This window comes from Somniosus microcephalus, chromosome 18, assembly GCF_052327205.1.
Source record: "Somniosus microcephalus isolate GS21.2 chromosome 18, FLI_Smic_1.0, whole genome shotgun sequence".
NCBI classification, from domain to species: domain Eukaryota; kingdom Metazoa; phylum Chordata; class Chondrichthyes; order Squaliformes; family Somniosidae; genus Somniosus; species Somniosus microcephalus.
This window is the reverse complement of record NC_141004.1, coordinates 25,419,741-25,433,556: the sequence shown is the minus strand read 5'-3', so window position 1 is coordinate 25,433,556 and position 13,816 is coordinate 25,419,741. Positions and strand designations below refer to the sequence as shown.

Sequence of the window (13,816 nt, the reverse complement as noted above, 5' to 3'; positions counted from 1 at the left end):
GCAGAAATTCGGCTGCACCCTGCGAGGCTGCCGCGGGCGATGTCAGCGCCGGCCTCGCGGGTCATGAGCTGGGCCGACCTCTGCTCGTGCAGCGGTATTTAAAGGGGAGGTGTGACTGTGACCCACTCCACCATTTTTTTTGGGCCGACCTCCAGGTACTTCCACGCCGGGCGCTAAATGTTCGGCTTTAACTCAGTTACTGCCCCCAAATGGGCGTAACCGAATTACGTGCCCCTTATATGTTTTATATGCTTCACTGTGACCTGTGCTCTATTATTTGACATTCCTGACGACTTAAAATGTCCGGGCCTAGAATAACTAGAGGGAAGAGACTTCAAACCAGAGCTTGAAGCGGGCAATTATACAATACCATAATTTTGTATCTTTCCTCAGCTTAAATTTCTCCCTTCTTTTGGATTTCTTATACTAGGCACTGTTTCTTGGCTGAGGAGGCAGGCAGGTATCACATTGCCAGCCTTCTGCCCATTCTGCTATCGAGGCTGCTGCTGGGAGGTGAGGATCTGCGTGCTGGAATGGCTCAGCCACTGATTTTTTTTCCTTCCACCCTACGGAGAGTATGTTGCCTCTGCTCAGTTCCTTCTGAGGTCAGAAAGCTGCTGGATTGGGAATTGCAGGACCTGTGTCCTGTCACTCAATGGCACGGTGTATTCCAACGTCAATGTAAAGATTCTCTTTCACGCTCCTACACCCCTCAAGCCATTTGTTGCTGGAGACAGTAGTTGCCTAGTTGATTAGCCAAACTGACCACGCTAATTGTTGACCAGACTAACATGTTGAACCTTATTTTAAACCATAATTTGCAATGTTCCAGTATTGTACATCAAAAATTGCAGGTTTAAGTACATTTTACTTCACTGTTTCCTTTAATGATGATCGTCAAAGAGTAAACACTAATTGCATTGAGTCATAGAGTCATAGAGTTATACAGCACAGAAAGAGGCCCTTCGGCCCATCACGTCCACGCCGGCCATCAGGCCCTGTCTAATCTAATCCCATTTTCCAGCATTTGGTCCGTAGCCTTGTATGCTATGGCATTTCAAGTGCTCATCCAAATGCTTCTTGAATGTTGTGGTTCCTGCCTCTACCACCCTTCCAGGCAGTGAGTTCCAGATTTCAACCACCCTCTGGGTGAAAAAGTTTTTCCTCAAATCCCCTCTAAACCTCCCGCCCCTTACCTTGAATCTATGCCCCCTTGTTATTGACCCCTCTAAGGGGAAAAGTTCCTTTCTATCTACCCTATCTATGCCCCTCATAATTTTGTACACCTCAATCAGGTCCCCCCTCAGCCTTCTCTGCTCCAAGGAAAACAACCCCAGCCTGTCCAGTCTTTCTTCATAGCTGAAGCGCTCCAGCCCAGGTAACATCCTGGTAAATCTCCTCTGCACCCTCTCCAATGCAATCACATCCTTCCTATAGTGAGGCGACCAGAACTGCACACAGTACTCCAGCTGTGGCCTTACCAGCGTTTTGTACAGCTCCATCATAACCTCCCTGCTCTTATATTCTATGCCTCGGCTAATGAAGGCAAGTATCCCATATGCCTTTTTAACCACCTTATCCACCTGTTCTGCTGCCTTCAGGGATCTATGTACATGCACACCAAGGTCCCTCTGATCCTCTGTCTTTCCTAGGGTCTTACCATTCATTGTGTATTCCCTTGCCTTGTTAGTCCGTCCAAAATGCATCACCTCACACTTTTCAGGGTTAAATTCCATTTGCCACTGTTCTGCCCATCTGACCAACCCATCTATATCATCCTGTAGCTTGAGGCTTCCCTCCTCGCTATTTACCACCCCACCAATTTTCATGTCATCTGCGAACTTACTGATCATACCTTTTACATTCACATTCAAATCATTAATGTAGACCACAAACAGCAAGGGACCCAGCACCGATCCCTGCTGTACCCCACTGGACACAGGCTTCCAGTCACAAAAACAACCTTCCACCATCACCCTCTGCCTTCTGCCACTAAGCCAGTTTTGGATCCAATGTGCCAAGGCACCCTGGATCCCATGGGCTCTTACCTTCCTGACCAGTCTCCTGTGCGGGACTTTATCAAAAGCCTTACTGAAATCCATGTAAACCACATCCACTGCACTACCCTCATCCACACACCTAGTCACCCCCTTGAAAAATTCAATCAAATTGGTCAGACATGACCTTCCCTTGACAAAGCCATGCTGGCTATCCCTAATTAATCCTTGCCTCTCCAAGTGGAGACTAATTCTGTCCCTCAGAATTTTTTCCAATAATTTCCCTACCACTGATGTTAGGCTTACTGGCCTGTAATTCCCTGGTTTATCCCTACTACCCTTCTTGAATAATGGTACTACGTTAGCTGTTCTCCAGTCCTCTGGCACATCCCTTGTGGCCAGAGAGGTTCTGAAAATTTGTGTCAGAGCCCCTGCAATCTCCTCCTTTGCCTCACATAGTAGCCTGGGATACATCTCATCCGGGCCTGGGGATTTATCCACTTTTAAGCCTGCTAAAACCGCTAGTACCTCCTCCCTCTCGATGCTAATATGTTCAAGTATATCACAGTCCCCCTGCCCGATTTCTATGTCCACATCGTCCTTCTCCATAGTGAACATTGATCTGACCCTTTCTTGGTGCATCCCTGTAACTCACCTAATAAATTCTCATTCTTCATCTGTAACATTCTTGCACAATATATTACTTATATTTCTGTTTCTTAACCCTCTACAACATAATTTTACCTGCATTACCCTTTTCTCTGTCTCACTTCTTCAGTCTCCCTCTTGGTGGCTGTCTCATTCTCTTTTTTTTCTTCCCTTCGTTTTCCCCTTATTCCTTCTTCCTTGAGTCTCCTCTTCATTTGTCTGTGCTGCCGTTTGGTGAACTGCATCTCTGTTGTGTTTTTTTTTTTACCTGCTCTCAACAGCTGACTCCATCGCCTGGCCCTGCAATATATCAGAAAAAATTGGGAAAAGATCGGATTTTCAAGCCATCAGGTGCTCCATTTGGTTCTACAACTCAAAGGAGTAAACAGAGTACATTGAATAAATTGGTGGTTCCTGGGTATGTAAAGCTATTAAAAGGTAGAAATATTCTTACTGGTAACTGATCTCTTCAGCTTTCCTACTCTTAACATGCTTTCCTCATCCAAAGCTTTTGTTACCTCCAGATTCAATGCTCTCCTGCCTGCCCTCCCATCCTTCATCCTCTGTAAACTTCAGCTCATCCAAAACTCCGCAACCCGTACCCTGTGCTACACCAAGTCCCGCTCGCCTATCGCTCCTGCCCTCGCTGACTTACATCGGCTTCTGGTCCTCCAGAGCATCATGTTTAAAGTTCTTATCCCCATGTTTAAATCCCTTCATAGCCTCACCCCTCCCTATCTCTGTAACCCCCTCCAGTCCTACAACGCCCCTCCCTCCCCCACCACCAATTCTCTGTTCCTCTGACTCTGGCCTCCTGTACACACCCTCTCCCCTTCACCCCCACCATTGGCGACCATGCCTTCAGCTACCTAGGCCTCACACTCTAGAATTCTCTTCCCTAAACCTCTCTGCCTCACTACCTCACTCTCCTCCTTCAAAACCCTCCTTAAAACTCACCTCTTTGACCAAACTTTTGATCACCCTTCCTAATATCTTCTTCTTTGGCTCAGCGTCCAATTTCTTGATTATGCCTTTGTGACTTGCCTTGGATGTTTTTCTATGTTGAAGGCACTATATAAATGGAAGTTGTTGTTTTCTCCCCTATCTATCAAGTTTTGTCTAATTTGTCATTCTTCTCTGTTTACCACAGAAATGTGATATTTATGTAGCTATGTTTCAGCCACAATCGGCTGTGTGTAAGTTTATGGTAAGTCTTAAAAAATATATTTTTCTCTGTGGTAACAAATCTTCCCCAGTTGATACTTGCTGGAAAACTGTTACTTAGCAGCTGGCTGATTAGAGGCTACCAGGCCATTAGTTGTCCATCCCTCCCATTGGAGAAATGGCTGTTCTTCATCTGCTTCCCCCACTGGTTCAGATTTGGGGATCTGCAGCCATAGCATCCAACTGCTCCATGACACAGCACATTGCCCCGGCAACTGTGCTGTCAGAATGATTCTCAGGCCTGAGGTAATGCATTTCTTCAAGCTGTTAATACCAGAAATTCGCCACGTGCAATTTACTTTACAAAGATGAAGGGCTGGATTTTCATTGGGCTGTGGAGTCGGGATTGGAGGCGTGTGGGGGTTTAAAATCCCAAAATCGGGGGTCCCGACCTCATCCCACCGCAACCCGCTTCCATGCCAGTTTCAAAGGAGGCGGGTACCCGCCTCGCACTGGGACCCGTCTCCCCGAGGCGGGAAGGGGATTAGTGCCAATTAACTGCCTGTTAACAGGTAATTAACAGGCAGTTTTTAGCCTAATCCCTATTTTCATTGCTGAAATGTGGGATTCCCGACAGCTCCAAACCACGCCAAGTTAGCGAGGCGGGCCGTCGGGATGAAGGGCTTGGAGGGGTCGAGATGTCCGGTGTTCAGGTGAGTGATGGGTGCATGAGTGCAGAGGTAAGTGTGCTTGGTCTGTGTAAAGTGTTTAAAGAAGTTCTACTAACCTTTACTTACCTTTACAGCCTTCCTTCCTTCAGGTCTCGGGAGTCCCTCATCTCACCGGCACAGAAAGCAGAATGGCCGCCAGCTGTCAAAATCTCAACCCCGAAAGTTGTAGTCCCGCCTCCTCAATGAAAATCCAGCCCGAAGTATTTTGTCATTTACCCTGTATAATATGGATAGTTAGACCCTTTCACTAGCGCTGACCTACTCAGCATGGTATCGACCTACATCAAAAGAGATTTTAGGAGCAGGAAAATGCTATTCACCCCAACAAGCCCATCACGTTCTGATTATTCTCAATCTCATCTGTTCACATTTTTACTGTATCCCCTCAATCCCTTCTCTCACTGGAATTGCATTTTATTTGCCTCTTGAACCCATTTCTACTACCTGCTTCCGTGCTATTCCCTATTTATACTGCCAGTATTTCTATTAACGTTGCAGTTTTTGCTTTAGTTGAAGCAAAAATGTTTCTCAACTATTTGATATTTTGTAAATGGAATGAAAAAAAGGCATTTAGCCAAACTAAAGGCCAAGAGCCCAAAATTCATTGCCCTCCCATCATAACTCCAGCAGCAGTCCCATGGAAAGGCTGGAAAAATAGGCTGGGACCCAGACACGTGTCGGGAGTGTGGCTAAGGGCAGGGATTCCCTATGCTGGAGGTTTCTGTGTCGTCGGCCTTACAGTGCGCCAATGTAACTTTGAAGGCTGGTGCGCTGAATGAGATGAGGTGTACCAGCCTGTAGAATGGTGGGAGTGGGTCTACTTGGAGATGGGGGTAGATGTCCAGCATGGGATTGTGGTTTGGACCCCTGCAGACGGAAGGTGACTTTTTAGGAAAAAAATATTTAACTGCAGCTCCCTGACAAAAGCACTGCTAATTGTTTTCAGGGGGAGACTTGACAACCCGGTGAATGCATGACTGGGGAAGTCATGCTAGACTTTCTGGCCAGTGGGGTCAGGTGTGGGTACCTGACATGCACCTTTAGTGGCAGGGACACCTGCCTGCTTCATGCATATTGGCTGCTCTCCTCCTGACGTCACACACTCCAGTGGGGTCAGCATGGAGGGCAGCGATGGGTGCAATACCAGCATAAAGGGAGCACTTAAAGGGCATGAGATCAGCAGCAGAGTGGATCGCTTTAAACAAATGCAGGGAAAAATATGAAATAAAATTCTGAATCTGAAAAAGTGACATCAGAGCAGAGGGAGGTGTGGTGGAGCCTGAGGAATTACAGCTAAGTGTTAAATTTACTATATAATTGAAGTAAGTGCTTAATTTATTATATGATTGAGCTAAGTATTTAATTTATTATATAATTTAAACTATAAACCAACCTATCAACTTTCAATAAATAATTAAATAATCAGAATTAATTTACTAATTAATTTGAAATCAAGCTTAATCCATCAAATTATACTATTAGCTCTAGAAATAAATTACTGCTAACAGTAAATAAAGATTAGAAATGTCAGCACAGGCAGTGTGTCGGGACTGTAGTAGGTGGGAGTTTGTGCACAGCGAGACTGTCCAGGAATGGCACAACTGCAGGAAATGCCTCTGCCTTTAGACACTCCGGCTCAGAGTCCTTGAGTTGAAGTGTGAGTAGAGACACTCCAACATAAAAGGGAGGGGGAGGAATTTCTGGATAGTTTCCTCCAGAGTACAGTCACAACTCAGAGGAAACCCAGGTGCAGAAAGGGGAGAGTGTGACTGTTAGTCGGCAGGGTAGGGGGAACCTAAGGGAGACAGAGAAGGAGGTCCCGTAGACACTGATATCAAACAGGTACAATGTACTTTCCACCTGTGGGGATAAGGATGAAGGCTGCAGGAAGGATGGCCAGAATGCAAACCATGTCCACTCCAGGGACTTGAGCACAAAAATGTAGGGTGACACTCCAGTGCATTGCTGAGGGTGTGCTACACTGTCGGAGGTGCTGTCTTTCAGATGAGACATTAAACCGAGGTCCCGTCTGCTCTCTCAGGTGGACGTAAAAGATCCCATGGCACTCTTTCGAAGAAGAGCAGGGGAGTTATCCCCAGTATCCTGGTCAATATTTATCCCTCAATCAACATAACAAAAGCAAATTATCTGGTTATTATCACATTGCTGTTTGTGGGAGGTTGCTGTACGCAAATTGGCTGCCACGTTTCCTACATTACAACAGTGACTACACTCCAAAAGTACTTCATTGGCTGTAAAGTGCTTTGAGACATCCGGTGGTTGTGAAAGGCGCTTTATAAATGCAAGTCTTTCTTTTTATAACTATCCTCATCACTATCTATTGTGCCAAGTTTCATATCATCTGCAAACTTTGTAATGCAGCTCCCTAAACCCGCATCTAGGTCGTTTATAAAAATTGAAAAGACTAATGGACCCAAAACTGCAATCCACCTCCCAGTCTGAAAAATCTCCATCCGCCACTACCGTTTGTTTCCTGTCACTGAGCCAATTTTGTATCCATACCGCCACTTTCTCCTTAATTTCATTCTTAATAAGCCTCCTGGTTGTATCCATACCGCCACCTTCTCCTTAATTTCATTCTTAATAAGCCTCCTGTGTGGCACTTTGTTGAATGCCTTCCGAAAGTCCATTTATACAATATCTACTGCACTACCTTGATCAACCTTCTCTGATACCTCATCAAAGAATTCAATCAAGTTAGTCAAATGCGATTTGCCTTTAACAAATCCATGCTGGCTTTCCTTGAATAACCCATGCCCTTCCAAATGAAAGTTTATTGTGTCCCTGATAATGGTTTCCAATAGTTTCCCTATCATGATGTTAGGCTGACTGGCTTGTAGTTTCCTGGTTTATCCCTCTCCCCTTTCTTGAATAGTGGTACAACACTAGCAACCCTCCAGTACTACTCCTGTATCCAATGAGGGTTGAAAGATTGTGACCAATGCCTCTGCTATTTGAATATGATTTGATTGGGATTATGGAAACATGGCTTCAGGGTGGCCAAGGCTGGGAACTCAACATCCAGGGATATTCAATATTCAGGAAAGATAGGCAAAAAGGAAAGGGAGGTGGGGTAGCATTGCTGGTTAAAGAAGGGATTAACACAATTGTAAGGAAGGATATTAGCTCTGATGATGTGGAATCTGTATGGGTAGAACTGAGAAATACCAAGGGGCAGAAAACGTTAGCGGGAGTGGTATATAGACCTCCAAACAGTAATGCGGAGGTTGGGGATGGCATTAAAATTAGAGAAGCGTGCAATAAGGGCACCGCAGTCATCATGGGTGACTTTAATCTACATATAGATTGGGCTAACCAAATTAGTAACAATACTGTGGAGGAGGAATTCCTGGAGTGTTTACGGGATGGTTTCCTGGACCAATATGTCGAGGAACCAACCAGTGATCAGGCCATCTTAGACTGGGTATTATGTAACGAGATAGGATTAATTAGCAATCTTGTTGTACGAGGCCCCTTGGGTCGGAGCGATCATAATATGATCGAATTCTTCATTAAGATGGAGAATGAAGTAGTCGACTCAGAGACTAGGGTCCTAAATTTAAATAAAGGAAACTACGATGGTCTGAGGCGCGAGTTGGGTAGGATTGATTGGGGAATGTCACTCAAAGGGTTGACGGCGGATAGGCAATGGCAAACATTCAAAGACCGCATGGATGAACTACAGAATTTGTTCATCCCAGTTTGGCATAAAAATAAAACAAAAAAGGTGACTCAACCGTGGCTAACAAGGGAAATTAGGGATAGCATAAGATCCAAGGAGAGGACATATAAATTGGCCAGAAAAAGCAGTAAACCTGAGGATTGGGAACAGTTTAAGATTCAACAAAGGAGGACAAAGGGATTAATTAAGAAAGGGAAAATAGAATATGAGAGTAAGCTTGCATGGAACATAAAAACTGACTGTAAAAGCTTTTATAGATATGTAAAGAGAAAAAGATTGGTGAAGTCAAGCGTAGGTCCCTTGCAGTCAGAATCAGGGGAATTTATAATGGGGAACAAAGAAATGGCAGAACAATTAAATACATATTTTGGTTCTGTCTTCACAAAGGAGGACACAAATAACCTCGATTGGGCTTGTACTCGCTGGAGTTTAGAAGAATGAGAGGGGATCTCATTGAAACATAAAATTCTGACAGGACTGGATAGACTAGATGCAGGATGTTCCCGATGGTCGGGGAGTCCAGAACCAGGGGTCACAGTCTAAGAATAAGGGGTAGGCCATTTAGGACAGAAATGAGGAGGAATTTCTTCACCCAGAGAGTGGTGAACCTGTGGAATTCTCTACCACAGAAGGCAGTAGAGGCCAATTCATTAAATATATTCAAGAAGGAGTTGGATATATTTCTTATTGCTAAAGGGATCAAGGGGTATGGGGAGAGGGCAGGGACAGGGTACTGAATTTGAATGATCAGCCATGATCGCATTGAATGGCGGAGCAGGCTCGAGGGGCCGAATGGCCTACTCCTGCTCCTATCTTCTATGTTTCTATGTACCTTTGTTTCTTTCAGCAACCTAGGATGCATTCCATCCTGACCAGGTGTGCACCATCTACAAGATAAAATATTTTACAAACTTTCAGTAATTCTAACCTTTTTAGTACATCTTCTCTATGTATTACGATCCTGTCCATAACCTCCTTCTCTTTTAGTGTAACCTTCACATCATCCGCTTCCTTTGTGAAGACAGATGCAAAATACTCATTTAATTTTTTTTATTCGTTCGTGGGATGTGGGCGTCGCTGGCAAGGCCAGCATTTATTACCCATCCCTAATTGCCCTTGAGAAGGTGGTGGTGAGCTGCCTTCTTGAACCGTTACAGTCAGTGTGGTGAAGGTACTCCCATAGTGCTGTTAGGGAGGGAGTTCCAGAATTTTGACCCAGCGATGATGAAGGATCGGCAATATATTTCTAAGTCAGGATGGTGTGTGACTTGGGAGAGGAACTTGGAGGTGATGGTCTTTCCATGTGTCTGCTGCCCTTCCCATTCTAGGTGGTAGAGGTCATGGGTTTGGGAGAGGCTGCTAAAGAAGCCTTGGCGAGTTGCTGCAGTGCATCTTGTAGATGGTACACACTGCAGCCACGGTACACTGGTGGTGGAGGGAGTGAATGTTTAAGGTGGAAATATTTTAGTCATGTCCTCTGCCTCTACATGAAGATTTCTCTTTGGGTCCTTCATCGGCCCAACTTTTTCTCTAGCTAAGTGCTTACATTTTATATGTTTATAAAATATTTTAGGGTTCAATTTAATGCTGACTGCTAATCTTTTCTTGTAACCTCGCTTTGCCTCCCGTATTAACATTTTCAATTCCCTCCTGTGCTTTCCATAATCTTCTTAGTTATTAACTTAATCTGGCTGCTGACATTTGTCATAAGCTTCCTTTTTCTGTTTTATTTTATAATGCCAGCCAAATGGTAGAAATATTGAATAATTACATAACCTCAGTAGGACGGGAGGAGGCTTGTGTAGAGCATAAACACCAGCACAGACCAGTTGGGCCGAATGGCGAGGACGAAATACCCCATAAATTGCGAATCGCCACAAGTTGCTGGCCAATTTGCGCATTAATAAGGGCATGTGTCGTTCAGACGCCTTTTTTTTTGCAAAATATGGCCCGTTATCTTTAATATGATCAAATCTAAACTTTGCTAGTGTTCAAATGTTCAGCTAAATTAAGGTATACTTCTGCATTTACACATCAGCCTCTACTATTATTCCTCTCATTGACCAGTTGTGATCACACACATACTCTCAGGATAGCACCTCGTTCTGTTTTTATGAATGTAACCTTTTGTTTACTAATTCCTAGATAGTTGTGACTGAAATTCCATGAGCATTGATCCTGCCACTTATTACACAGAATTGCGTAGATACAGGCTATTCGGCCCCTGGTCTGTGCTGGTGTTTATGCTTCACAAAAACAGCATCTCGTGCTTAACCTCCCCATGATTTTCATGAAGTTGCTGCATTTGCATATGAATTGCCCACTAAACTAGCCGCAGAAAGTTAAGTCTAGTAATTAATAGTGTAAGTAGCCTTTTAACCATGTGATAATTGTTAATGACCGTCAATCAATCTCTCTTGCCCAGAAAATAAACAATTATAAGTGTGGAGACTCATTCCTTCAGATTGTGAATTGTTTTAGGTTTTAAAAAATGTCAAATTCTAAATTTTCATTCTTAGTTTTCCATTGTCTTTTTTCTCTTAATCCAATCTTTCTTTCCCTCTCTTTATTTCTCCTCCTGTACCTGATTTGATGTTGAATTTGTTGTGTCTGTGTATAATAAGACACAGACTGCAGGAGAACGGTACAACAGGTGTTTACTCAACGTGGCTCACACGGGAACTGATCTGTACAGATTACTACTCAGTGCTATATACAGGTGTGGTCACTGCCGGTACTGCAGTATACATGAGCTGTAAAAGATAGTTCCCCCCTTAAAGGTATATACATTACAACTCCTCCCCTTTTAGATTAACAGTACCATAACACTCAGTTAACAATTAAATATCAAACTAATTACAATTAACACTTTTAACATGCAACATTACCTGAAAATAGTCTATTTATATATTCAGTCTTTGGGGAGGCTTCCTGATCCTTTCTGGATAGCGCCTTTCCCGAGTGTCTTGCTCTTGGTGCGGAGGCGATTCTGGCCCCCTGTCGTCGGTTGGTTCATCAGCTTCCGATGCTACTGTTTCTGGGGTAGATGCGACCTGTACGTCGGGTTCATCACCAGGTACGTATGGGCGAGGCATGGGGTTGACTTGTTCCTGGTCAGCATGGCGTCTCACGATGCTCTCCCCAACGTCCACTGTGTACATTAGTGGGCCCTGCCGTGTGCATATTGTTCCTGGCTGCCATTTTTCTGTTCGGTAGTCGCGGGCCAAGACTGGTTGCCCTACATTGAAGCTCCTTGTTGGCTTCTCATGGATGTGCTGGAATTGCTTACTCTCAACATCTCTTTGTACGTTTGGTCTGAGCAAATCCAGGCGAGATCTTAACCTTCGGTTAAAGAACATCATGGCTGGGGCCTGGTTGGGGACTGCATGTGTCGCATTCCGGTAGGCGAACAGGAAATTGTCCACCTTGTGCTGCAGCGGAATGTTGTCATTGTACATAGCCTTTATTGCCTTCTTAAAGGTTTGTACGAACCTCTCAGCCAATCCATTTGTGGCTGGATGATACGGGGCAGATGTGTAATGCCTTACCCCATTCTTTTTCAAGAACCTCCGGAACTCTTCGGACACAAACTGTGGTCCGTTGTCGGAGCAAATCTGTTCTGGCAAGCCATTCCTGGCAAAAATGGTCCGTAGGACTGCAATAGTTTTCTCCGTGGTGGTGGAGGACATTTTGATGACCTCAGGCCATTTCGAGTGCGCATCCATGACTATTAAAAACATTGAGTCCATGAATGGACCAGCAAAATCAATATGCACCCGTTGCCATGGAGATGAGGGCCACTCCCATGGGTGTAGAGGGGCCTGTGGTGGTGCATTTTGGACTTTCTGGCATCCTGAGCATCTCTTGGTCAGGTTCTCAATTTGTTTATCGATTCCCGGCCACCACACATAAGCCCTGGCTAGGCTTTTCATTTTTACCCCTCCCAGATGACCCTCATGAAGCTCATTGAGCACTCTAACCCTTAACTTGGGTGAAATTACCACTCGGGATCCACACATCAAGGTCCCCCGGCACACTGACAGCTGTTCTCTCCTTGTCGAGAATGCTGGCAACAGTGAGTCGCCATGTGCTGGCCATCCCTTCACCGTCAAATCATATACCCGAGACAGTGTCGGGTCATTTCGGGTTTCCTTTTCGATACAAGCGTTAGTTACCAGTAGGTATTCAACTATAGTCGAATGGAATATTTCGACAGGATCCACTGCTGGTGCTTCCTCCGCAGTAGGCAGTGGCAGGCGTGATAGCTCATCAGCATTTCCATGCTGTTTCGTGCCCTTATATTCAATCTCATAGTGGTGCGCCCCTAGAAAAAGTGACCATCTTTGTAGTTGTTGCGCAGTCATCACCGGAACGCCCTTCTTCGGATTAAAAATGGAGACAAGAGGCTGGTGATCCATCAGCAAGGTGAATTTCTGCCCGTGCAGATAGTGATTGAACTTTTTCACTCCCCACACTAGGCTGAGGGCCTCCCTGTCAATCTGGGCGTAGTTACGCTCGGCTGAGGTTAGTGATCGTGACGCAAAGGCTATTGGCCTCTCTCAGCCGTCCGAGAATTTGTGCGACAGCACCGCTCCAATGCCGTAGGGTGACGCATCACATGCCAACCGAATTGGTAATACCGGGTTGTAATGGGCCAATACCTCTTTCGATGTGATTAGTGTTTTGCTCTTCTGGAAAGCTCGTCTACATTCGTCACTCCACTTCCATGGCACCCCAGTTTGCAGTAGGGTGTTCAGTGGGTGTAGTATTGTAGACAAATTTGGCAAGAACTTATGGTAGTAGTTTACCAGCCCGAGGAACGACCTCAGTTGTGACACATTTTCCGGTGCTGGAGCCTTGACTACTGCCTCAATCTTCTCTGGGGACTTATGTAACCCCTCTTTATCGATAACGTGGCCACAATACGAGATCTGTTTTCTAAAAAACTCGCATTTGGGGCGGTTAGCTCGGAGCCCATATTCCTGCAATCTAGTGAGCACCTGCTCCAGGTTGGCAAGGTGATCACTGTCATTTTCGCCCGTGACCAGGATGTCATCCAAATAACACTGGGTCCCTGGGATCCCTTGCAGGACTTGTTCCATTGCCCTCTGCCAAATAGCCAGAGCTGATGCTACCTCGAATACCAGCCGGTTGTATTGGTAGAGACCTTTATGGGTGTTGATTGTGAGGTATTTTTTTGATGCTTCTTCTACCTCCATTTGCAGATACGCCTGGGCCAGATCAATCTTAGTGAAGCGTTTCCCTCCAGATAGTGAGGCGAAAATATCTTCAATCCGCGGAAGTGGATATTGTACGGTGTGAAGGACCGGGTTCACTGTTACCTTAAAGTCCCCACATATGCGAACCTTCCTTGGTTCCCCCAGGCGTGCTGCTCAACGACTTTTTCATCACAGGGACGATGGGTGTAGCCCACTCGCTCCAGTCTACCTTGGACAGTACACCTGAATGTTCCAGACTCTCCAGCTCTGCTTCGACGGCTGGGTGGATCGCATAAGGTACCGGTCTGGCCTTAAAAAAGTTTTGGGCTTGCGTTTTCTTCAATTTTAATTGTC

The 13,816-nt window shown here is 45.2% G+C and overlaps 1 protein-coding gene and 1 long non-coding RNA gene across 7 annotated transcripts in view; one reads left to right on the top strand and one right to left on the bottom strand.

The window, feature by feature from the left end:
• Positions 1–13,816, bottom strand: part of LOC147105142 (uncharacterized) — a 73,245-nt gene that overhangs the window by 684 nt on the left and 58,745 nt on the right. For 2 of the 5 annotated variants that reach the window (XR_015081686.1, XR_015081688.1), the window contains 2 exons: positions 9,076–9,130; positions 2,742–2,945 (listed from right to left, as the gene is read on the bottom strand). This is a non-coding gene — a long non-coding RNA (uncharacterized LOC147105142). Of the gene's footprint in view, positions 1–2,741; positions 2,946–4,606; positions 4,758–9,075; positions 9,131–13,816 lie in introns of all 5 variants that reach the window. The other 3 variants (XR_015081689.1, XR_015081690.1, XR_015081687.1) reach the window with 3 other exon arrangements.
• The window catches only part of LOC147105143 (ciliary microtubule-associated protein 3-like), a 42,660-nt gene that overhangs the window by 12,405 nt on the left and 16,439 nt on the right, over positions 1–13,816 (top strand). For both annotated transcript variants that reach the window (XM_086011237.1, XM_086011236.1), the window contains exon 4: positions 2,927–3,063. In XM_086011237.1, coding sequence (XP_085867363.1) covers positions 2,927–3,063 — 137 coding nt within the window. The remainder of the gene's footprint in view (positions 1–2,926; positions 3,064–13,816) is intronic.